The sequence below is a fragment of the Mustela nigripes genome, chromosome 14, assembly GCF_022355385.1.
Source record: "Mustela nigripes isolate SB6536 chromosome 14, MUSNIG.SB6536, whole genome shotgun sequence".
Classification (NCBI taxonomy): Eukaryota; Metazoa; Chordata; class Mammalia; order Carnivora; family Mustelidae; genus Mustela; species Mustela nigripes.
In genome coordinates, this window is record NC_081570.1 from 30,027,892 (window position 1) to 30,052,716 (window position 24,825).

Sequence of the window (24,825 nt, forward strand, 5' to 3'; positions counted from 1 at the left end):
ATATAAACCATATTAGTGAAAATCCAGGCCTTTCTGTGTTGAAGAAATTCTAATTATAAGGAGATGGACTATTGTTATATGTAATTGGCTCATTTTCCTTTAATATGTCTATTAGTATGAGCAAGCTGCTGATGCAGAACTAGCTTGGGTTGCTGAAACAAAACGAAAACTGACGGCCCTGGGTCCAATTCGCCTGGAACAAGACCAGACCACAGCTCAGCTGCAGGTGCAGAAGGTAAGTGTAACACAGATGTACCCAGATGTGCCCTGAGTGAGTAGAATCTTCACCAGCTTAGAGTGACTACAGGAGAGTTTCTTTTTTTTTTTTTAAAGATTTTATTTATTTATTTGACAGAGAGAGATTACAAATAGGTAAAGAGGCAGGCAGAGAGAGAGAGGGAAGCAGGCTCCCCGCTGAGCAGAGAGCCCGATGTGGGACTCGATCCCAGGACCCCGAGATCATGACCTGAGCCGAAAGCAGCGGCTTAACCCACTGAGCCACCCAGGTGCCCTACAGGAGAGTTTCTGACTATCCCAGGTAGAATAATGCAATTTCATGATGCTGGATAGAGATTAAAAATATTTAAGAACAGGAAGAGATTCTTTGCTTTGTGAAAAGGGAACAAGAGGCCCATTAATTCAGGAAAGAATAGTTATCAGTTTTCTGGATGATTTTTAGGAGAGATGATACTTTTATAAGCTGTTAAAAGATAAGCACTAAAGATGTATAGATAGGCAAAGTGTCAGACTTAATAGAAGAGTTTTGATGTGGCTTCATCAGAGCAAGGAGTTTTTCATAGACTTTTGTCTAACATTTCGGCAACAGGCTTGGGGTCCTTTTACTTCATGATCTAACTCTAGTTCACTTTCAAAGGCTTTCTCCATTGACATCATTCGACACAAAGATTCAATGGATGAACTCTTCAGTCATTGTGGTGAAATCTTTGGCACATGTGGGGAGGAGCAAAAAGCTGTATTACAGGTGAATTGCATTTATTTATTCACCATGTTCTTTCTTGACCATGATGCATCAGTGCAGTTATTAACTGATAGTTAAGGTTTTTTCTTCTCTGTCACAGTAATGGTAATAAAGTGCAGCTTGATGTTCTGGGGGCCGGGGGGTTCACATCCCTAACCCTGTGTGTGCAGATGTCCAAACAGTCCTACTTTGTGATAGGAAATATACTGCAAATCCATTTTCTTTATAACAGAGGAATTGCTTCTTTAGTCCGTAAGGATCTTTTAGTTGCCTTTCAAAGTATCTATAATGGATTTTTCAGAACCATATGCAGATATTCTTTCTTCAGGTCCTTCTAAATGATCAGACCAGTTTCGTTTATTTTTGTAAAGGTTATGGTTACACTGCTTCCTCAGAAATACTCATAAATCGAGCTACTTGCTTTAAATGTATGAAGCATAAGTGTTGGGTTTATGGAGACGTTTTTCTTTTTTTTTTTAATAATTTTTTATTTTTTATAAACATATATTTTTATCCCCAGGGGTACAGGTCTGTGAATCACCAGGTTTACACACTTCACAGCACTCACCAAAGCACATACCCTCCCCAAAGACCATAATCCCACCCCCTTCTCCCAAACCCCCTCCCCCCAGCAACCCTCAGTTTGTTTTGTGAGATTAAGAGTCACTTATGGTTTGTGGAGACGTTTTTCTCAAAGGAAGAGAGCCAAGTAAAACTCGATGGGCAGAGGGTCCATCACAGGCCTGAGTTGTTCTGTCTTGAACTGACTCACCATAATTAGGCTGTGTCTGAAGTTGTGTGTCTTCACTAAAAGGTTAATGCTGTGTTGTGCTTGCTCTGTTTGACTGTCTTTGAAACTACTTTCATATGTTAAAAAGTTTAGAAACAATATATATGTGATAGGAAAAAATAGAAAATTCAGGTAAGTATAAGGAAAATATAAATCACTTGTAATTTTTTTCAATCCATTTCTAAGCATTAAAAACTAAAGAAATCCTTTGGTTTTTAATGTGTGATATACACCTACATTTTTCCTTAAAAGAAGGGTTCGTAGAGTAATAAATGTTATACTTTGTTATTCATAGGAAAAGACAGAATCTCTAATACAGCAGTACGAAGCCATTAGTCTGCTCAATTCAGAGCGTTACACCCGCCTCGAGCGGGCCCAAGTCTTGGTCAACCAGTTTTGGGAAACTTATGAGGAGCTCAGCCCCTGGATTGAGGAAACCCGGGCACTGATAACACAGTTACCTCCTCCAGCCATTGATCATGAGCAGCTCAGGCAGCAGCAGGAGGAGATGAGGGTAAGGAGCATGCTGGCTTTTATTTCATTGCAGAACTGAACATGGGCTCCACAATTTATTTGAAAACAGCATGTTTATCAGTGCCTACTGGGTTATAAGTACTGTGTTATGAAGTTAATTCTTAATCCGTTAACATTTCTTTGCATAATACAAATGCATACCTGAATTCTTTCCCTGGTCCTTAATATGAATGCATTAAAGAAAAGCATGGAGATGTCAGAGCCCTGAGCATTGCAGAAGTGAAGAACTAAGTGAGCATCAAGGAAATTCTTCATCTTCCCAGCCGCAGTGGGATGTTGTGGGATGGGTGTGGCTGGGTGGCTTTTTCCATTTGGTTTGGCCCCAGTTGGAGTGGGAGCCATGAAGGAAGGGCAGAGAACATTTGTGGCATGTCCTTTAGGGAAGGAGGGGAATCTGTAGACACTTAATGCTGTTACCATTAAAGATGGTTTTTAATGTTTCTTTTATTTGTGGTTAATGGCTTGTGCTTATTCCTTTCTCTGTGTTCCTGTACATGGAAGGATATAAACTGGAAGGAACCAGTAATAAAGTCAAGGAGTAGTTGGATTACTCTAAATGTTGCCATTTGTGCCTTGTCTTGCTTAGTGTCTCTCAGTTTGGGGAGGGAGACAGGTATTTAACCATGTAAATTATAATATAGTACACAGACGTATTTATATGTACAGAAGAGGGGGGTTAAACTTGCATCAATGGGAGGGTTGTGGGGAGTAAGAGAGGACGTGTTTAGGAAGGCTTCCCAAGTGATGGGACATCTGATGGCTTTTGAAAATTAGGAGGATTATGTAGTATTAGAACCCAAGACTTAGATGTTTGTCTGTTCTTTCATAAATGGTGAGATGCTGGTACTTGCTGGTTTTTAGCAGTTCACTTTGTTCCTCTCAAAGTTGATATGAGCTCCAATCAAAATATTTAAGCAAATAAATTGATATAAAAATGCTCACTTTATTTTTTTTTACATAGCAACTCAGGGAATCCATTGCCGAACACAAACCCCATATCGATAAACTGCTAAAGATAGGCCCACAGCTAAAGGAGTTAAACCCTGAGGAGGGGGAAATGGTTGAAGAAAAATACCAGAAAGCAGAAAACCTGTATGCCCAAATAAAAGAGGAGGTGCGCCAGCGGGCACTGGCCCTGGATGAGGCTGTTTCCCAGTCGGCTCAGGTATGTGTGTCTTAAACTCATGATCCCTTCAACACTGTCCTTTAGTCTAAGCAGGAGGTCTGTGTGTCAGGTATGCCCCTGTGGTCTTGAATGTCTAGTCCAGCATGCTGACAGTACATCATCAGTAGTCCAGGAACCTTTGCCTGTCTCTATTTTCGTTCCAAGGAACATTGGTATACTGATGCGGCGGGGCGGGGGGGGGGGGGGGGGGGGGGGGGTAAAACTCACCTCGGCTGGTATATATTTTCTGTTGATGGTTTCCTTGAAAACTTTATATTGTGATGAGTCTTTAGCAGGGATGATTTTGGATAAATTCTCCTTGAAACAACAAATGTGTCAAGAAAAGTCTTGTTCCTATTTGGCTTGTTACTTCTGAAATTTAGAGAACAGCACATTAGTTGTTTTACTCAAGAGGCCACCAGCTAGTTCCTGGTTCAGAAAAAGATGCTTAAGTAGCGAGAAGTAAGAGCCAAAGAGGAACATAAACCACAAGCAGTGGACTTTAAAGCATGTAACTACATACTTTCAACTAATATATTACTGTTAGTGGTATTTTTGTCATGTCTGGGTATTTTATTCCTATGTTTAGTCTCAATACTCTTGGTTAATATTTGTACTTACTCAAGTTTTTCCCCCTACCTTCCGTCCCATCTCTCACTCACATTGTGGAATGTGTTACTTTGTGTTGTTGCTGCCTGCTCCTGTCTTCCCCACATCGTCACATTTCATTGTTGTGTTGACCGCGCCCACCATTACAGATTGCAGAGGTAAGGTGCCCACCCACACGGGATTAGGGGGTTCTTATGAAGCTGACAATTGAGAGAATTTACCTATGCAGAAATTCCCTTAACTGTAGTAGTGGACTAAGCTTATTAGTATGATTTATTATGCCAGTCTCACTTGGGGTGAAACCTAGAAATGAGGGAGTGGTAGGGAGTGATTTTATTGAAATCCCACTGTATCTTCCCTGTAAGACACTTCAAGTTGATAAGCCTTCTTCCAATGAATCCAGAGTTGGTTCTAGAGAGCTTTGTAAGGGGGAAAGCTTATCTACATTGCTCCTTTTCCCCCTTTCTCTGCTTCAGATTGTAAATGAAAATTTTATGATTATAGTCCTGTTCTTTAAAGTACCAGATAAGTGGGAAGGTAAATTGTTCTTTTAGAATAAAGATAGATTTGGCCTTCCTTAATACCTTTCATCATGCAGACATTTTCCCTTCTCACTATTACATATAGTGGGTTATTAGATTGCATGCCATGTTACTATTAATCTCCAAATCATGTGGCATATTGAGTTCCCATTCATTTACACAGTTGATGGAGGGCCTCTAACTTGTTGGTCTAATCTGTTGCATGCAACTGTCATCTGAGATGTTGACACACTGACTCTCACAATTTCATGGTCTTGTCCCTTTCTTGTCACCCTAGTTGCAATAGGGGGAGTATTATGACAGCACTAAATGACTTGAGTTGATTTCTAGCATATTACTTAATATCTTTTTGTTTGTTTGTTTTGCAAATAAACATTTACTTTCTCTTTTTGGTGGGCCAGCACAGGTGTGCTGTGCCCAAAACAATTTCTTGGGCAAACCTAACACTTGACAGCCATCAGGCTAGGCTGAATGCAAGTCATCCCAAACAGTGGTAGATTTATAGTCTGGCCTTATTCCCTAACATTTCCCCCAGAAGTGTGATGAGGTATTACTGTAATAGCTCATGGTCCAACATCTGTTTAGTTCCATGATAAAATTGAGCCCATGCTGGAGACTCTGGAGAATCTCTCCTCTCGCTTGCGGATGCCACCACTGATCCCCGCTGAAGTAGACAAGATCAGAGAGTGCATCAGTGACAATAAGAGTGCCACTGTGGAGCTGGAAAAGCTGCAGCCTTCCTTTGAGGCCCTGAAGCGCCGTGGAGAAGAGCTCATTGGGCGATCTCAGGGAGCTGACAAGGATCTCGCTGCAAAAGGTGCTTGATGAATCTAATTTTCTTTTTTTTTTTCTCTTTAAGTAGACTCCATACCCAGTATGGGACTTGAACTCAAGACCCTGAGATCAGGAGCTGAGCTGAGGTCAAGGGTCACATGCTTAACCTGGAGAACCACCCAGGTGCCCCTGAATCTAATTAATTATTAAAGAAAATCAGTAGAATAAATTCTAGGCTTTGGTGACTCCAGCATCCCACCAGATACATTTCACCGAATACATTCTGTGAGTTCCAACACAGAATACTGGAAACAGAACTCTCATCTCAGCCCCTTTATAAATTAGGTCTTTTGGTTTTGATTTTGTTCTTTTAAAGATTTTATTTATTTCAGAGATAGTGTATGAGTAGAGGGAGAAGCAAAAGAGAGAGGGAGAGAGAATCCCAAGCAGACTTCCCCTTAACAGAGAGTCAGATGTGGGGCTTGATCTCTTGACCCTAAAATCATGACCTGAGCCAAAATCAAGAGTCAGACGCTCAACCAACTGAGCCACCCAGGTTCCCCTCGGTCGTTTGTATCTTAGTGGTACCTTTATATTAGATGATAACTCATTTCCACATTAACCTCTGTGATCTCTTTCTGTGGGAGACCAACGTACATGGAAAATACAAATGTCTAAATAATAAAGCAAAGGTAGAAAACTATCCTGCAGTTTAAATTTTTAGAGCTTTTTAAAGGATAAGAACTAGGAAATATCTGATGAAGCAGATTCAAGTACTTAGAGAGTCCCACTCATATCTATTCTTTATTCCCTCAGAAATCCAGGACAAATTGGATCAAATGGTATTCTTCTGGGAGGACATCAAAGCTCGGGCTGAAGAGCGAGAAATTAAGTTCCTTGATGTCCTTGAACTCGCGGAGAAGTTCTGGTATGACATGGCAGCTCTCCTGACCACTATCAGAGATACCCAGGACATCGTCCATGATTTAGAAAGCCCAGGCATTGACCCATCTATAATCAAACAGCAGGTGGAAGCTGCTGAGGTGAGACAGAAACAAAACCCCATCTTGTACATGTTTGTCCTCTAGAAAAAGTTAACAGCTTATTTGGGCGTTGTTATTATTCTTGTTGTGGGACTTTTTCCCACTTGAAAAAAATATGTGCTCTACTATATATGGTAGAGATTTCTTTCTTTTTTATACTTACACGTTGTACCACTTGTATAGACTCATACAACCTCCATAATTGTGATGTAGGACAGTTCCATCACTCAGAAGTAATTCTCCCATCAATTTTAAACTCAATTCGCATTAATAGAATGTACTTTTTGATTTTAGTCCTTTCTAGAGTCAGTATTTCTCAAGTTAATTAATTAATTAATTAATTTCCAAGTAAATTTCTTTAATGTAGAAAAACAACAGATAGAATAGAAAATAAATTCTGGATTCATCATCCAGAAATAACAATGGTTACTTTGACATACCTTTTTCTAGCCTTTTTGGAGAGCCTAGTTTTTACTAAATGCATTTTCACCTCATTTTGTCTCTTTAGTTTCGGCCATTCTCCCCCACTCCCTGCCTGTCACTGCCAGTGCATGAACCAGTTTTTAGGATCTGGCCCAGAACTGACTGTCTCCAAGATTATATAGCCTAGCATTTCTATGGTGTTAGTCTCTCAGCTCTCCGATTGGTGCCTTGTACTATATTATTTTATCCTTGTAGATATGCTTCCCTGTGATAGAGTTCTTTTTTTTCTTTTTCTTTTTTTTTAGATTTTATTAATTTATTAGAGAGAATGAGTGGGAGGGAGAGGGAGAGTCTGAAGCAGACTCCACACTGAGCACAGAGCCTGACAAGGGGTTCAATCCCACAATCCCCATGATAGATTTCTGGGTATAGATTATTATCTCTTGGAGGCTGGAAGGATGAACCTTCAGTAAACTACTAAAGCTCAATAGACCTTTCCTAGAGTACTTTAAAAATGCTGTTTTAGATACAATATAGATGTATGAAATATATTTATATGTGTGAGAGAGCAAAAGAAAAATGAACTGAGTCTGAAGTTGCACTGTTTGGGTAGATGAAATATTAAGGACATTGAAAGGCTTTCGTGAAATTGACAGTTCTGTTCAACATCTGCTATTGATGAGGGTATAAATTACATTTGCAAAGTTTGGGAAGTTCTGTTCTGCTTTCTGTCTTGGCTTATGATCTGTTCATTTACATGTAGACTATTAAGGAAGAGACAGATGGTCTGCATGAGGAATTGGAGTTTATTCGAATCCTTGGAGCAGATTTGATTTTTGCCTGTGGAGAAACGGAGAAACCTGAAGTGAAGAAGAGCATTGACGAGGTGTGGAAAAAAATGGATATGGAATTCAGATGAAACCTTAGTGGACTCACACTGAAGACTGGTATTAATTAAAGAATCTGTTTTTCCCTTAGCTGAATAATGCCTGGGAGAGCTTAAACAAAACCTGGAAAGAGAGGCTAGAAAAGCTTGAGGATGCCATGCAGGCCGCTGTGCAGTATCAGGACACTCTGCAGGTGAGGTGCCACAGGGTGACCACCACAGAAAAAAGCTTCCGTGTTCTTTTTGTCATATTCTAAATCTGGTGGTATGGATCACCTTTGGAGGACTAGAGCATTCTCAAACCTAAGACAGTGCTGTTTCGGTATTTCTAGCCAATTTTCCTGTTCCTAGTGAGGAAAGTACTGATCTCCAAATTTCTACTCTTCTTGCCATGTTTTTCATCATCATCTTCATCCTCAGGGTGGCTATGCAGTGAAGCAGGTCGTACTGTGTAATCCTTGCTTGCCAGAGGTTCCAAACCCAGGTTACCTTGAAGAACAGTTTGGCACAGTACTTTGACCACATCCTGAGCTTGCTAGGTGGCCGTGATAAATACTAATAACTTCTATTCACATTTAGTTTTTCCAAAGTGTAGCTTATTTTGGACATTATCCTAATAATACTGGCTCTGTTCTTAAATCTCCATATTACTGGAGTAAAGTTCATTATCCCTTACCTCTGCCCCCTACCTAAAGACACAAATAGTTCAGGGTCTTTGATTTTTGTCTGCTTATGTCAGCAGAGATGATACTAATTCTCTCCAAACAGCTGGTGCTTTTTTGGTTTTTGACTGTTTGTATTTTTGTTTTAGGCTATGTTTGACTGGCTAGATAACACTGTGATTAAGCTGTGCACCATGCCCCCTGTCGGCACTGACCTCAACACTGTTAAAGATCAATTAAATGAAATGAAGGTTTGTGACTGGGAATGGCTTTTGAAAGAAAGTTGCATTTTCATTTTTAAAGAATTGGTTTGATGTTAACATGAAGTATGTCTCCGGTAGGAGTTCAAAGTGGAAGTTTACCAACAGCAAATTGAGATGGAAAAGCTGAATCACCAGGGTGAGCTGATGTTAAAGAAAGCTACAGACGAGACAGACAGAGACATTATCCGAGAACCATTGACGGAACTCAAACACCTCTGGGAGAACCTGGGTGAAAAAATTGCCCATAGACAGGTGAGGCAGGTCGTAGAGTCTGTCAGTGGGCAACTAGCTACTGTTTTCTCATTTCCTGACAAATGTCTCCTTTATATCTTTTTCTGAGTAGCACAAACTAGAAGGTGCCCTTCTGGCCCTTGGCCAGTTCCAGCATGCCTTAGAGGAACTGATGAGCTGGCTGACTCACACTGAGGAGTTGTTAGATGCTCAGAGACCTATAAGTGGAGACCCAAAAGTCATTGAAGTTGAGCTCGCAAAGCACCATGTAAGTGCTTTCAGTTTTCATCTCTCCATCTATTGGTTTGAGACCAAATGTTGTCACCAGCAGCCTCTTGATATTGTGTGCACTATAGAGAACCAGGCTTGGTGGCATCTGTGGAAATAAATGATGATGTCCAACATTTTTTTAGGTTCTAAAAAATGATGTTTTGGCCCACCAAGCCACAGTGGAAACAGTCAACAAAGCTGGCAATGAGCTTCTTGAGTCTAGTGCTGGAGATGATGCGAGCAGCTTGAGAAGCCGTTTGGAAACCATGAACCAGTGCTGGGAGTCAGTGTTACAAAAAACGGAGGAGAGAGAGCAGCAGCTCCAGCTGACACTGCAGCAGGTACGTGTTGTCCAGATCGGTAGGTGGGGCTGTGCACCTCGCAGGGTCCAGAGGAGCGCCTGTCCAAGCCCGTCAAAGGAAAGCAATCTGGAGTAGCATCCCCTCTACCCACTCCACTCCATGTCTTAAGAGGAAAGTCAGTTCCACACTAGAACTTGTCTGGAAAGAATAGCTTTTGATTGAGTGGTCCTTTTTGGATTTGTCTGTAGCCTAGTCTCTTTAGTTTCTCTTCAAAGTTAGTAGTAGTTAGTAGATCTTGGGTATGACCAGCTTGCTCACAGATTTCATTATTTTTTGCATCAAGTCAGTATCCCCTCCTCCCCCGCCCCCCTGTCCATTTGCAACAGTACCTTAGTCAATCAGTTCATCAAGTTACATCAGACATCAGTGATAGGTTACAAGGATTCTACTAGATTCTAGAAATAAATAAATATATCAGCTCCATGCTAATCCAGCAACAGAACCACCCTGAGAACAGCCCAGAATTCCTTTTTCAGGATAGGCTTCTCATATGGTCATTTAGTGTTTACTCTTAAAGCTGAGAATTGACTACTGACCTTGCTGATATGTCTTTTCTCAAAGGCCCAGGGTTTCCACAGTGAAATTGAAGATTTTCTCCTGGAACTGACTAGAATGGAGACCCAACTTTCTGCATCTAAGCCCACGGGAGGACTTCCTGAAACTGCTAGGGAACAGCTTGATACACATATGGTAATAGATGTTCCTTGAAGTTGAACATAATCCCCTGTTGAGCAGCTCCTTACTGAATTCATAGACCTGTATGTATCTGGGAGTCTACAAAGTATGCATTTTTACCAACAATAGAGTACAACTTTAAGGATTGTTGCTTTTATGTGGGTGTTAATACCACCTAACACAGGCAGCAGTGGTGACAGGGAAGCTTGATTGGAAATACATTGGTGAGCTGGTAAATTTTGAGTTGATCAATCGGTTGGCTTAGGAATATTGACCTGAAGATGAAAGCATCAAGAAGACAAATACAGAACACAGATGTGTCTCTACTTAGGAAAAGAGTGTTTGGGGGGACTTAGGGAATTCAATAGATTCTGGCAATGTATTAAGAAAGGGGCTAAGGGAAAGAAGGTAACATAATTTCTAGGCAAATGTTTCATGAAACAGAAATAAATTATTGGGGGGGTCTATTTTTGTGATCACTGATCCTCGAATCCTCTTAACTTGATAACAAAATTATTTTAATTTAATGAAGAATGATAGGATTCATTGCTAAACGGTTGAACTGAATCCGAAAAAAAGGGCTTAATCAAGAATGAGACCTTCCTGGACTTTTCCAGCTGTCTTCATAAATCTGTGTGTGGGTGTCTCTTAGGGAATTGGCATTGCCAATCTCCTTCTTGCCTTTTTTTTTTTCCAGGAACTCTATTCCCAGCTAAAAGCCAAGGAGGAGACTTATAATCAACTGCTTGACAAAGGCAGGCTCATGCTTCTAAGCCGGGACGACTCTGGGTCTGGCTCAAAGACAGAACAGAGTGTAGCTCTCTTGGAGCAGAAGTGGCATGTGGTCAGCACTAAGATGGAAGAAAGAAAGGTATCACCACAAATTACAGTGTTTGATTCCTGGGCTTGAGTCGTTCACTTGCCAAATGCATGTAATTACCATCTAGTTTCTGTGAAGACTTTTCGAAGACCAGTACATGGTACCAGAAGTTGTAGAACTGATATCCTCAGGATCACTTTTGTGCTAATCAAGCTGTCTTTTCTTTTCTTTTTTTTTTTTTTTTAAGATTTTATTATTCATTTGACAGATCACAAGTAGGCAGAGAGGCAGGCAGAGAGAGAGGAGGAAGCAGGCTTCCCACTGAGCAGAGAGCCCGATGCGGGGCTCGATCCCAGGACCCTGGGACCATGACCCGAGCCGAAGGCAGAGGCTTAACCCACTGAGCCACCCAGGCGCCCCCAAGTTGTCTTTTCTGCTGTTAAATTCCTGTTTTGTATCTGTGTCAAGTTGCATTGATGGTGCTAGTTTCTGCTGCTATTTGCTTTTATTATTCATTCCTTTTCTGCCTTACCAGTTCAGACATTACTGGCTGTTACTGCTCAGTGATGGACTTACAGCCCATATTAATCGTCCTACTAAAAAACCGGGTTAAGTTGGAGTCCCTGGCTTGGGATTGGGAGGGTGGGAACAGAGCATGCAGGAAGTCAGGCTAATGTTCTCCATTGTATAAATCCAGTATGCAGAGAATTTTACTAAAAGTCAGGAGATAAGTTTATTTACGTGACCTCTCCCATTCTTCTTCAAAAATCAAATTCTCCTCTAAAGAAAGGTGGTCAGGGATCAAGGCCTCAAAACACTGTTTTTTATGAATACTGAATTTTGGTGTATCACTCAACACAGAGTTTCTGTACCGGGCAGATCAAATGTAAAATATGTCTTCAGATTTGTTGGCAACATCCATTCAACAGTTACTAAGCAAATATGTACGAGGCACTGGGCTGCTACAGGTATAGTGGAAACAAAGGTGTGGACCCTATCATTGTGAAATTTAATGGGCAGAAGGGCATAAAACAAATATGCACACATCTAAATGAACATATTTAGAGAAGCATTAATGTCCTAGAATTCTTTTAGTGTGAGGTCTGGTAATTCTCTTATATGAAGAATGGCCAGAGGAGCTGAATATAAGGCTTTGTTTTAATTCTTAGACAGACTATCCTCTGTTATTCCTGCAGAATGCAGAACGAGGACTAATTAAAGAAACCAAGGCAGATTCTGGCTCAGAATCCGGTTTCTTGAAGGTTTTCCCATCAGTGGAACAGATTGTCTCAAGAAATAGTTATCTATCACTGGTGGAACCGGTCCGACAAGGGCCAGGTGTCAAGAATAGTTATTTCTGGGGCGCCTGGGTGGCTCAGTGGGTTAAGCCGCTGCCTTCGGCTCAGGTCATGATCTCAGGGTCCTGGGATCGAGTCCCGCATCGGGCTCTCTGCTCAGCGGGGAGCCTGCTTCCCTCTCTCTCTCTCTCTCTGCCTGCCTCTCCATCTACTTGTGATTTCTCTCTGTCAAATAAATAAATAAAATCTTAAAAAAAAAAAAAAAAAAAAAAAGAATAGTTATTTCTGATTTTGCAGAACATTACATTTCAGGATCCCTAAAATCATTGATTAAATATGTGTGGTGCTGTATTAAAGAATATATAGATAAGATGTTGTGGAAAGATTTCCTGTCATCTGGGAACTTGCAATGTATTAGTTTCCAAGCATTTGTATGATAAATATAAGGGAGATTTTCTTTTTCCTCTTGATTGGTTTAGATTGGGTCCTTGTATTTTTGTAACATTCATTATAATGTTTTTCTAGATTATAAAAATAACCTGAGGGACGCCTGGGTGGCTCAGTTGGTTAAGCGGCTGCCTTCGGCTCGGGTCATGATCCCCGCGTCCTGGGATCGAGTCCCACATCGGGCTCCTTGCTTGGCAGGGAGCCTGCTTCTCCCTCTGCCTCTGCCTGTGCTTGCTCTCGCTTCTCTCTCTATGACAAATAAATAAATAAAATCTTTTAAAAAAATAAATAAATAAAATAACCTGAAAACACAAAGAGAAATACCTCTACAGTATAACCCAGTTAACAACAATTAACATTTATCATTTACATCTTTGGTTTCTTTTTATGAGTTAACAACATGTCCTTATTCCACTATACCTGCCTGGTAGATGGACCAGGAATAGAGGCCATCACCTTAGGTGTGTGGGTAGAGTTTATCTCTGAGGCTTTCTTTACTTTGTAGCTTCTGGAATTAGGGTGTACTCTTAGCATTGGCACATGCCCTGAATGAGCCATTGTTTTTGTCATTCTTATTTAGATCAAAGTGTCTAAAAATTTATATCCAGTGTTGTTTGCTTAGAATATTATGGCTTTTATTACCTTTTCTCCTTGTAGCTTAAAAATGAGCTTCAGGGGCACCTGGCAGGCTCTGTCAGTAGAGCATAAGACTCTTTTTTTTTTTTTTTTTTTTTTTAAGATTTTATTTATTTGAGAGAGAATACATGTGCACTAGCAGGGAGGGTCAGAGGGAAAGGGAGAAGCAGGCTCCTGGCTAAGCAGGGAGCCTGATGTAGGTAGGACTCATCCCAGGACCCCAGGATCATGACCCGAGCTGAAGGCAGATGCTTAACCGACTGAGCCACCCAGGTTCCCCAGGAGTATTCGACTCTTGATCTCAGGGTTGTGAGTTCAAACCCCATATTGGCCCTAGAGCTTACTTAAAAAATAAAAATTTTTAAAAATACTGGGCGCCTGGGTGGCTCAGTTGGTTGAGCAACTGCCTTGGGCTCAGGTCATGATCCCGGACTTCCAGGATGGAGTCCTGCATCAGGCTCCCAGCTCCTTGGGGAGTCTGCTTCTCCCTCTGACCTTCTCCTCTCTCATACTCTCTCTCACTCATTCTCTCTCAAATAAATAAAGTCATATATATATACATACATATATATATATACATGCACAGGGAGCCTGCTTCCCCCTCTCTCTCTGCCTGCCTCTCTGCCTACTTATGATCTCTGTCTGTCAAATAAATAAATAAAATATTTAAAATATATATATACATACATACATACATACATACATACACACACACACACGTGTGTGTGTGTGTAATTAAAATTTAAAAAAGGATAAGCTTTGGGCACCTGGGTGGCTCAGGGGGTTAAGCCTCTGCCTTCGGTTCAGGTCCTGATCTCAGGATCCTGGAATCAAGCCCCTCGTGGGGAGTCTGCTTCCCACCCTGCCTCCTGCCTGCCTCTCTGCTACTTGTGATCTCTGTCAAATAAATAAATAAATAAGTCAGTAAGTAAGAAAGATTAAGCTTCAGCCTCATATATTTTCAGGTGCCATATTTGCTGAAAACATATTTAAAGAGAGAGCATTGCACGAGCATCATCTTTACAGTAAAGTGCTTTTCATTTAGTTGTTTTTACACCACAAAAGTATGTTAAAGAGAAGTGAGGCTTTGCCCCAAACAAGTTGCAGACCCTGCAGCTGTCACCACTGAAGAATCTGTTCACTTACATATGCTGAATAGTTCTATCCCTGTTCTTTAATGTCCCAGGAAGTGGGGAATTGAAGAAAAACCCACATAGCTGCAAATTGTGCTCTTTCCTTTTCATACATGGTTATTTCAGTTTCAGACACTAACATTAAATTGCCCCCTTTTTTGTAAACAAGGCATGTTTGGAGGTTGATTAAATGAGGCTTCCTTTTTAGAGGTCATTTCATTTGGTGTACAATTCACGCCTTTGTTCTTGAAGCTACAATTCCTGAATTTGGCACTTTTTCCTTTTGTGTGTTTTAATTAAAATTCAGTCAAAGCTGGAAGAGGCCCTCAACCTGGCAACAGAATTCCAGAATTCCCTGCAAGAGTTTATCAACTGGCTCACTCTAGCAGAGCAGAATCTCAACATTGCCTCTCCTCCCAGCCTGATTCTAAACACTGTCCTTTCCCAGATAGAGGAGCACAAGGTAACTATGATGTCATGGTGTTGCCCTCCTTTTGAGAGGACTAGTTGGAAGAGAAACTCCTCTATCTTATCTTCAGTTTAAAGAAGGCAATATTATCCCCTCAGGTATTTGCTAATGAGGTCAATGCTCATCGAGACCAGATCATTGAGCTGGATCAAACTGGGAATCAGTTAAAGTTCCTTAGCCAAAAACAGGATGTTGTTCTGATCAAGAATTTGCTGGTCAGCGTCCAGTCTCGATGGGAGAAGGTTGTCCAGCGGTCTATTGAAAGAGGGCGATCCCTGGATGATGCCAGGAAGCGGGCAAAACAAGTGAGTTGTGAAAGAAAGAGACCTAATTTTATTGAACAACCTTGGGCTGTATGTATGGAGTCTCGGGAATGATTTTCATGAAAGTCTAGTTTGCATAGTCATTCCTGTTATAAGTTATTTTTTATATTGTTGTAGTTCCATGAAGCTTGGAAAAAACTGATCGACTGGCTGGAAGATGCAGAGAGTCACCTGGACTCGGAACTGGAGATATCCAATGACCCAGACAAAATTAAACTCCAGCTCTCTAAGCATAAGGTAAAGCATTCGTGGCTTTTAGGTTCTGAGCTGGGAATTCACTGAAGATTGCTAAAAATGGAAGTCAGAGCTAGTCAAAAGAAAATCAGTTAATGTTGGAAAATCAAAGTGATGAAACCAGCATTCCATTTTATATCTAGACCGTGTCAAACCCTAAGAGTCATGCATTTATTTATAAAAAATAAAAATTTTTTTTAAAAAAGAGTCATGCATTTAAATAACAGTTCAAACAAAGCGATTTTGGAAGTAACCAGTTGAAACTATAGGCTTTTAGAAATTGTTATGCACTGCCGTATATGGTATAAAAAAAATTTATAAATTTCTTAAGGATAAGCTATTGTTAATTCAGGAGGTAAGTGACCTTCATACTCTGATTACCAACCCGAATACTGAAAATTTTTCTTTGTTCCAAATAAAGACGTCATCTGCCTTCTAGCATCAGTTTTGGTTTTTTTTTCCTTTTTGGAAACAGGAGTTTCAGAAAACTCTGGGCGGCAAGCAGCCTGTGTATGATACCACAATTCGAACTGGCAGAGCCCTGAAAGAAAAGACTTTGCTTCCTGATGACACTCAGAAACTTGACAATTTACTGGGAGAAGTCAGAGACAAATGGGATACTGTTTGTGGCAAGTCTGTGGAGAGGTGAGTGTGAATTTTTGCTTCAGTGGGGCTGTATATTATCCCAAAACTAACAAAGATTCTTCATTTCCATAAAATGGAATTCCATAACATGACCATAAAGCTAATGCATCAATAATAGGTTTTATATAGCTTCTCAATATTTCTAGTTCATTCAATAAGAATTATGAAATAAGTTGAATAAAATATTAAAGTTCTCATTTTCAGCTTGAATCTTACTGTATTAGAGAGAGGCACATAAACTCAAGCCAACAGCAATAGAAGATTAGTAACTCCAAATATTTGTCAATGACCAGTTTGTGATACTAACAGCTGTCTCAGTGAGTTCTCGCACTGTGTCAGACAGCAAGCAAAACCTCTGCACGCATCACCTCATTTAACCATCGTAATGCCTAACCTTTACTGGACAGTTACTACTGAGCACTTGCCAGATAGAGGCGAACCAATCATGTAATCCTCATAACGACCACTGAGGGGGATACTTATTCCCATTTTACAGATGAGAAAAATGATCGTAAAGAGGTTATGATCATAAAGAGTGACCCCCAAGGTCACTCAGCTACTAAGCAGCAGAGCTGGGATTTGACGCTGTTGGATTTGGTTCCATAAGTCGTGCTTTCACCCACTTGTACACTATGTTTTGCTAAGTAATATGATATCTTTATATTATTTATACTCCCATTTTTTGGATGAAGTGACTGAGGGTTAAAGAGGTGATGAGAAAGCCCAGGACTACACAACTGGTCTAGAGCTAGGAGTTAAACTCCTGACCACAGACCATGACCAAAACCATCATCCTCTACCTGAGTAGTATAAAATAAACACTGATCTTGGTCATATGGTGTATCTGTGTGTATAACCATTGGACTCTTAAGGGACCAGGAGGGCCTCTGTACCTACCACCTACACTATCCTTACTCCATTCTAGAGAGTGGTTTGATTCAAAATGTCTAGGCATATCTCTTAATCACCTTTTGCTCTATTTCAAACCAGTCCAGCATGGAGGACCCTCTCTCTCTAGAGTTCAAGCAGTATTCCTTTTCCATTCAGTGGTCAGAATTGTGAGCCAGCCAAAGAGACGGGATTTCTAAAAATGGTGAGGGTTGTGTGCTTTTCTCAGGCAGCACAAGTTGGAGGAGGCCCTGCTGTTTTCGGGTCAGTTCATGGACGCTTTGCAGGCCTTGGTCGACTGGCTGTACAAGGTGGAGCCGCAGCTGGCTGAGGACCAGCCCGTGCATGGAGACCTCGACCTCGTCATGAACCTCATGGATGCCCATAAGGTGAGGGGTGGGAGCTGCACCACAGGGGGCACAGCCACTGGGTCCTTGGCCTCTGCAGACCTTCTGCTCACATTCCCCACCCAGGGGAGAAAGGAAGCCTCAATGAGCCTTTGTCTCCACTTGTCGGAGAGACCACTCCTTGCTCTGTGTCCTTAAACTATTGCTGGGATTCCGTGTCAGTCACAGAGAATTTACCCAGATTGCTTTGATTCAGTTTTGGCAATGTATAAGTTTCATCTTAGGGTTTTCCCCCTCTTCCTATTGGTATCTCTCCATTGAGTCACACCATGAATTTAAACTCAGGAGCCCCTCAAGATATGCATTTTCATGGACTCCTATAATGAAAATGTGTTCTTTTATTTTTTTAGCTGATTCTGACCCTAGCAAGCCCAGCATCATGCACAGCAATGTTTATGTGTAACCTACACCTGTTGTGTCAACCTCCATAATGTTTCAGCACAAAGCATTCAGCTTTACTTGAAATTACATTAACATCTTATTATGCCTGTGGCAGATGTGTTCTTACTAAACTCCCACAGTTCTGGAAATTTTGCTCTGATGTCATTTCTGTGTTACAAGTTAGGAAATTGGGACTCCAGCTGAGCAACTTACCCAGGCCTCATCTTTAGAGTCACCTCTTCTGGGTGTTTCTTTCTTACATATCGTCCTGCCTCCCTCTGTGTAAAAAAAAGACACATGACTGGAACCTACCAAGGAGAACGGAACTAAATGATTCCTTTTGTCTGACATTTTGCTTCTTGGGTTCAAAACATTTCTCAGCAAACTAATTCCTCTATTTTTCTTTCTAGGTTTTCCAGAAGGAACTGGGAAAGCGAACAGGAACTGTTCAGGTACTGAAGCGATCAGGCCGAGAGCTAATTGAAAACAGTCGTGATGACACCACATGGGTGAAAGGACAGCTCCAGGAACTTAGCACTCGCTGGGACACTGTGTGCAAACTCTCTGTCTCCAAGCAAAGCCGACTTGAGCAGGCCTTAAAACAGGTCAGAGACTTTGGTGGGGACCACCAAAGACATTCTCATTTCTTTATCAGGATCAGTTCCACCCAGCCTCAAAATGAACATATAGTCAAACACTTGATATTCCGCATGTTCTACAAGATTTTAATGTTCATTTGTATTGGAGGAAAAAAATGAATTCAGTTGGTTTTCAAAGAACTACAAATGAAAGATGCCCTTTGTAGGAGGCTTTGATAGGGCCATTGGTGCCTCTGATGCACTAATGAGTTCAGGCCCAACCCTTTCCCTGCCATACCCCAGTGTTCAGGACAATGGCTGCAGAGAGGTTCAATCTGTTGTGCTTGGTTATTTCAGGCGGAAGAGTTTCGGGACACAGTCCACATGCTGCTGGAGTGGCTTTCTGAAGCAGAGCAAACACTTCGCTTTCGGGGAGCACTTCCTGATGACACAGAGGCTTTACAGTCTCTCATTGACACCCACAAGGTAATCCAGCCCCAGCGTGAACTGACCCATGCCACCCACCAGGGTGAGTGTGGCCCACCACTAAAGGAAAGTAGCTTTTTGCTTGGGAATTTCAGATTTCACATGCAAAGAACTAGAACCAGAATAAGCCCAGCTTACTGGTTTAGCAAGAATGAGAGACAGATGACTGGTGGGTTTTATGACACCTTAAAGATCACTCATTTATCTTTACAGAAGTAATCCATGTTGGTTGTAAACAAGTGAAACAACGTGGTATCATATGAAGAAAACTGGACTATTCCAGCCTCTCTAGACTTCTCGCCTGCACATGGCTTGGTTTGGCTTTCCTTGTGTTACCAGTTTTGGGCCCTGAGCCTCTTACCAAGCTGCAGAATATAATACAGTATCTGGGTCTACAATCTGTCCTAATAAGATGGGAAATACTTCCTTTTTTAATTTTTGTGTTACCCACCAGGGGATTTTAATCTTGATTTTGGCACATGGTATTCTGTTGCTTGTATTTTTAAAATATCATGTTTTATAGCTGTCATTTGTCCAAGACAGTGCTCACTGTTTATACACACAGAAGTGAATCCAAACGGGATTTTTTCTAAAAGAGAGAAACAAATTCAGAATAGGACAAGGGTCATGCCCAGCCTGGGGAAAGGGGCTCCTGTCTGTGTCCCTCCTTGCGCTTTGTCATCTGTAGTAGAGACAGTCATTCTTGTATAAACCCTTCACCTCCTCCCATCTTTTAGAACTGGGAAGAAAGTACCAGAGACACCAGGATGCAGGCTTTAGGGGCCTGTGTGAACACCCACAGAGGGAAAAACTGCATTGAAATCTTTCCTCCTGCACTGTGTAAGCTAACAGTGCTGCTAGAATAGATTTCTTCAGTTTTGGTTTTCAAATCTTTTTTGTTTAGGAGTTCATGAAGAAAGTGGAAGAAAAGAGAGCGGATGTTAGCACAGCGGTAGCAATGGGAGAGGCCATTCTGGCGGTCTGCCACCCTGACTGCATCACTACCATCAAGCACTGGATCACCATCATCCGGGCTCGCTTTGAGGAGGTGAGTTCCTGGCTTTAGAGGAAGACGACACGCACCCCACACGGTGGATTTATAGGGGAAACAATGCTACTGAGCTTTGTCCACCTACCCCCCAGATAAGGAATTTTTCACTCATTCTGGATATCTCAGTAAGAAGTTAGCGTTTTAGTGATGACTGTTTCCTTGATGATGAGATAATGAGCAGCAGTCTGGAAGAATGGTGCTGGTGTGATAACATGTTCACTGATGAATTCCAGTGGACTCGGTTTTGTGTCTCTCCTTTCTTCCTGAGAAATCCTGTGTTTAGTAGGACGTACGTGCTGCATTTGTTTCCAGGAGTGACTGATTGCTTATTCCAGCTCTGTCACTGGAGTAAGAGTGAGGCCTCTTGAGTGCTTCAGGGGTCTTCCTCCTGAAGGTCATTGTTAGGATCAGATGACAAAATGGACTTTGGAAACAAAGTTTGTGCTTGACTGAGACAGGCAATGGTTTCTCTCTCCCCAGGTCCTGACCTGGGCTAAGCAGCACCAGCAACGTCTTGAAACAGCCCTATCAGAACTGGTGGCTAATGCCGAGCTCTTGGAAGAACTTCTGGCTTGGATTCAGTGGGCCGAGACCACTCTCATTCAGCGGGACCAGGAGCCAATCCCTCAGAACATTGACCGAGTGAAAGCCCTTATCGCCGAGCATCAGGTATCTTAGCGGAGTCCGGCTTCAGGCATTCCCTTTGTGGCTACTGGAGCCCATTTCCTTTGCCCTGTCTATCTGTTTTTAAATGGTTGCTTATCATATTTGCACAGACTTAGCTTAAAACAACACATGTGTATTATCTTGCAAGTTCTGTGGGGCATGAGTCCTCTGGGTCCTCCTCTCAGTGTCTTACTGGGCCAATCAAGGCGTCAGCCAGCACTGTAGCTCTTGTCCAGGCTCAGTCAAGTTGCTGGCAGAATCAACTCCTTGTGGTTGTGGAACCCGGGTCTCCGTTTTCTTGCTGGCTGTCAGCCAGGAGTCACTCTTGGCTCCCAGAGGCTGCCTTCAGGTCTTAGCTGACCACGCTCACAGTGAAGCAGCATAGGTCTTCAATGCCAGCAGGAGAGGCTCTCCAGTCTGCTCAGACAGATCTTATATGGTAAAATGTATTCAAGGGAACTATTCTCCCATTCTTTTCACCGCTGTGACCCTCCCTCAAGGGGAGGAGCTGATACAGGGCATGTACCCCAGGAGTGGGACTCCTGTGGGCCATCTCGGAAATCAGCCAAAGTTTTACACCTGGGTGCAGAAAGTTCTCTTGCCTGAACCCAGAGATGGGCAAGAGCAGCACATCAAACTAAACTGAACAAAGGAAAGCTCAATTGAGCTGTCTTTGTAATATATCCTCGGGAGGCAAAGATGTTTTCTGTTTTGTTTTGTTTTGTTTTTTTCTTAAAGATTTTATTTATTTATTTGACAGAGCGAGATCACAGTAGGCAGAGAGAGAGAGAGGGAAGCAGGCTCCCTGCTGAGCAGAGAGCCTGATGCGGGACTCGATCCCAGGATTTTGAGATCATGACCTGAGCCGAAGGCAGCGGCTTAACCCACTGAGCCACCCAGGCGCCCCAAAGATGGTTTTTAACCGTGATCATTTACACTGATAACAAGTGTGGATCTTGGTTAATTATACTGTGGATATACAGTCTTTTTAGTATATATAAATAATTAGACCTAAACCTTGAAAACCTCCTGTATTCCTGTCAAGGTTACATACTTTGACACCTTCTCTTCTGAAAGGTTATCTTCATATTCAAGGCCACTCCTCTCCCTTCTGTGATCCCCTCTTTTACTTGTGTCTTCAAGCTCTCCCATTCTCTTTGCTCTTTCCTCCAAACCTTCTAGACATGGTCCTCTCAACCCTGTGTTCCCTTTGAATTACCCTCATTGTTCCCTCCCTCCTTCTTCAAACAAGCTTCTGGTCCCCTGTCTTCTCTGCTTGTTTCCCACTCACTACCCAGGCCCTTGGGGTCTGGCTTCCATCCCAACTAATACTATCCCAGTCACATCCCACTGATGAAATCCAGCTAATGCTTTCAGTCTTCATCTTACTTGACATGTGACAGAGTTGCCTCTTCCTTCTGAAAACTCTTCTTTGGACTCTTGTCCTATCTTGTTTTTCTCCCCTCTCTCTGACTGTTCCTTCTCAGTCTTCTCAGCTGGTTCCTCTTCCTCTCTCCTTGTTAGTGTGTGTTTGCTGAACAAGTTCCATTCTTTACCCTCTTCTCACACAGCTGAGGTCTTACCTAGTCCAACAGCTTCAGCTGCCGCCTGTAATCCAAACCTTTCACATCTATTTCATCTCCAGTACCATTATGTCTTGAAGTCTAGATGTACGATAAACCAGAGGCAGTGCTAAAACTCCATGTTACCTGTGCCACACCTTACCCTCCCAAGCCTGCCTCCTTGTCTACCCACCTTCTGTGATGTGTCCAGGATGCCTGCCTTTCCTATGCCCCCCACATCTGGCCAACCACTGGGCTCTAGCTGTCCTACTTCCAGAATACCTCTTGGTTCTGTCTAGGCCCGCACCATGTTTCGCCTCAGTTACTGCAGTGGTTTCCTAACTCATCCCCCACCATGTTTTGTCTTCTACACTGAAGCAGGAACCATAGCTCTAAAATAAGGATCTCATCAGGCCTCTTCTCTGGATCAAAATCACTCAGTTGCCTTTCATTGCTCTCCAAATAAAATCCCAGTCCCTTAGCCAAACACAAGGCCTTAATGGATCTTTCTCCTACCTACCTCTCCAGCCCTCCATCCTGCCGTTCTTGTGATTGCATCTTGGGCTCAGCCAGTGATCCAAAGGGCCCTGGCTCACTAGACCATCAGGCTCCCTGGATTTCTCTGCACTGTGCCTATTGCTGGGACTGCCCTCTACCCAGTCCTTGGCCAGTTCTTCATCCCTCGCTACTCCGCTGGAGCCCATCTCTGGGCAGCTCTCCTTGGCATCTCGGCCTGTGGGGTGCTCATCCTTGGTCTATTTTTGCCATCCTGGGTGGCATTCATTGCACTGATTTCCTGGTTTTCCTCATTCAGCTGTGAGCTTCTTGGAATCAGAAGCTATGTCTGATCCCTTCAGGTTTCCAGCATCTGATGAAGAGCCTTGCTCAGCTGTGTTTCTTGAAAGGAATGAGACAGTGTACAAAAAGGCATCTGTTCCATCATGACCCTGGGCTTTGTGAGTAAGAAGTTGCTGGATTCTGTCTTAGTCCAAGAAAATGCTGAATTCTGTTCCCTGTTTGTGTTTGACAGACGTTTATGGAGGAGATGACTCGCAAACAGCCTGACGTGGACCGGGTCACGAAGACATACAAAAGGAAGAATGTAGAGCCTGCTCATACGCCTTTCATTGAGAAATCCCGCAGTGGCAGCAGTAGGTTTCTTGTCTCCTGTATTGGGGTGTTTCATTCTGGCTGTTGGAAGATGAGCACTTCCCAAGTCCCTGTCAGTAAACTTCTTTTTGGGGTGCCTGGCTGGTGCAGTCAGTAGAGCATGCAACTCTTGATCTCAGGATCGTAAATTCAAGGCCCATATTGACTGTGGAGCCTACTTTAAAACAAAACAAAACTAAACTAAAACTTTTTTTTGAAACTCACTTTTCTTACACTAACACATAGTAACTATATTCCATTTTCATGGACCGGCCTAAAATTTTGAAGTAGTCAGCAGATTGTCTTTGCAGTGATCTTTCTGTTGTTGTGGTCATCAGTGCCAGCTGTTCATATTTGGTTTGCACTCATTTAATTATCAGATAAATCAGTTCCTGTAGAGCCATTGGTTTTTTGGTTGAGTTGACATTTCCTCAGTTTTCTATGGACAGAATAAATGGGAGATAGGAGACAAATACCCGTTGGCTGGGAGGGCGAGCAGTAATTTTGAAATTAGTATGCTTAATACCTGAATATTTCCAGGTCCCAGGTTTCTTTTCACATTTACTGACCAGTTACTGTTTTTTAGTGTCCTGAGTTAACACATATGGCACTTTCTCTTTGTGAACTGACAAAACCAGATTTTCTAATCTCGCAGTTATTTTTCCTTTTAGGGAAGTCCTTGAATCAGCCCACACCTCCTCCCATGCCAATCCTTTCACAGTCCGAAGCAAAAAATCCACGGATCAACCAGCTGTCCGCCCGCTGGCAGCAGGTGTGGCTGTTAGCACTGGAGCGTCAGCGGAAGCTGAACGACGCCTTGGATCGCCTGGAGGAGGTGAGGCCCTGCCCAGCAGCCTTCTCTGAAGGGAGGTGACATCTTACCTTCAGAGGCCCTCTTACTGTGATCTGTGCACCTTGACCAGCTTCTCTAGAAGTAGAAACACACCAGGGTGAGCCAGTACTCTGTCCCTTAGGCCTCCTAGGAGAAAAGCATGTGGGTGAGGAGATGGCTTACAACAGGGTAGACCATAGCACCTAGTGTAGAAAGCAAGCAGGCAACCAGATGGTCCATTTGAGGGCCGGCCTGTGACCCAACCCTCCTCAGCCCCTGGCTGTGGTCAAAAATCAGGAGCATGCCTTCGCAAAGTTACCTCCAAGTGTGTAGCTAATCACAGTAGCCACCATTATTGAGCCCTCTATGTAAAGATCTAAGATACTCAACTATGATATAAGGGTAACTTTTATAACCTTGTTATTCCCCTAGTCGTCACTAATCTATTTTTAAGTATCATTAACCCCCCTAAAAAATATAGTACTACACTTCCTAGTTTCTGAAACCTCTAATACCTTTCATATTTTTTTTATTTATGCGTATCAAAGCAGCTATGCCCGGAAGTGAGTGTTCTGTGTTTTTTGTTGTTATTTCTGTAGGTCAGTTGAGTTT

At 42.3% G+C, this 24,825-nt stretch overlaps 1 protein-coding gene across 20 annotated transcripts in view; it reads left to right on the forward strand.

Moving 5' to 3' along the window:
• The window catches only part of MACF1 (microtubule actin crosslinking factor 1), a 338,037-nt gene that overhangs the window by 292,803 nt on the left and 20,409 nt on the right, over window positions 1–24,825 (forward strand). For all 20 annotated transcript variants that reach the window (XM_059377367.1, XM_059377361.1, XM_059377357.1 and 17 more), the window contains 25 exons: window positions 116–235; window positions 875–982; window positions 2,065–2,283; window positions 3,265–3,468; window positions 5,205–5,436; window positions 6,210–6,436; window positions 7,623–7,745; window positions 7,838–7,939; window positions 8,557–8,658; window positions 8,749–8,922; window positions 9,014–9,169; window positions 9,315–9,512; window positions 10,095–10,223; window positions 10,906–11,079; window positions 14,850–15,005; window positions 15,110–15,316; window positions 15,452–15,571; window positions 16,044–16,213; window positions 17,331–17,490; window positions 18,300–18,494; window positions 18,825–18,953; window positions 19,858–20,001; window positions 20,485–20,673; window positions 23,263–23,383; window positions 24,053–24,216. In XM_059377367.1, coding sequence (XP_059233350.1) covers window positions 116–235; window positions 875–982; window positions 2,065–2,283; window positions 3,265–3,468; window positions 5,205–5,436; window positions 6,210–6,436; window positions 7,623–7,745; window positions 7,838–7,939; window positions 8,557–8,658; window positions 8,749–8,922; window positions 9,014–9,169; window positions 9,315–9,512; window positions 10,095–10,223; window positions 10,906–11,079; window positions 14,850–15,005; window positions 15,110–15,316; window positions 15,452–15,571; window positions 16,044–16,213; window positions 17,331–17,490; window positions 18,300–18,494; window positions 18,825–18,953; window positions 19,858–20,001; window positions 20,485–20,673; window positions 23,263–23,383; window positions 24,053–24,216 — 4,023 coding nt within the window. The remainder of the gene's footprint in view (window positions 1–115; window positions 236–874; window positions 983–2,064; window positions 2,284–3,264; window positions 3,469–5,204; window positions 5,437–6,209; window positions 6,437–7,622; window positions 7,746–7,837; window positions 7,940–8,556; window positions 8,659–8,748; window positions 8,923–9,013; window positions 9,170–9,314; window positions 9,513–10,094; window positions 10,224–10,905; window positions 11,080–14,849; window positions 15,006–15,109; window positions 15,317–15,451; window positions 15,572–16,043; window positions 16,214–17,330; window positions 17,491–18,299; window positions 18,495–18,824; window positions 18,954–19,857; window positions 20,002–20,484; window positions 20,674–23,262; window positions 23,384–24,052; window positions 24,217–24,825) is intronic.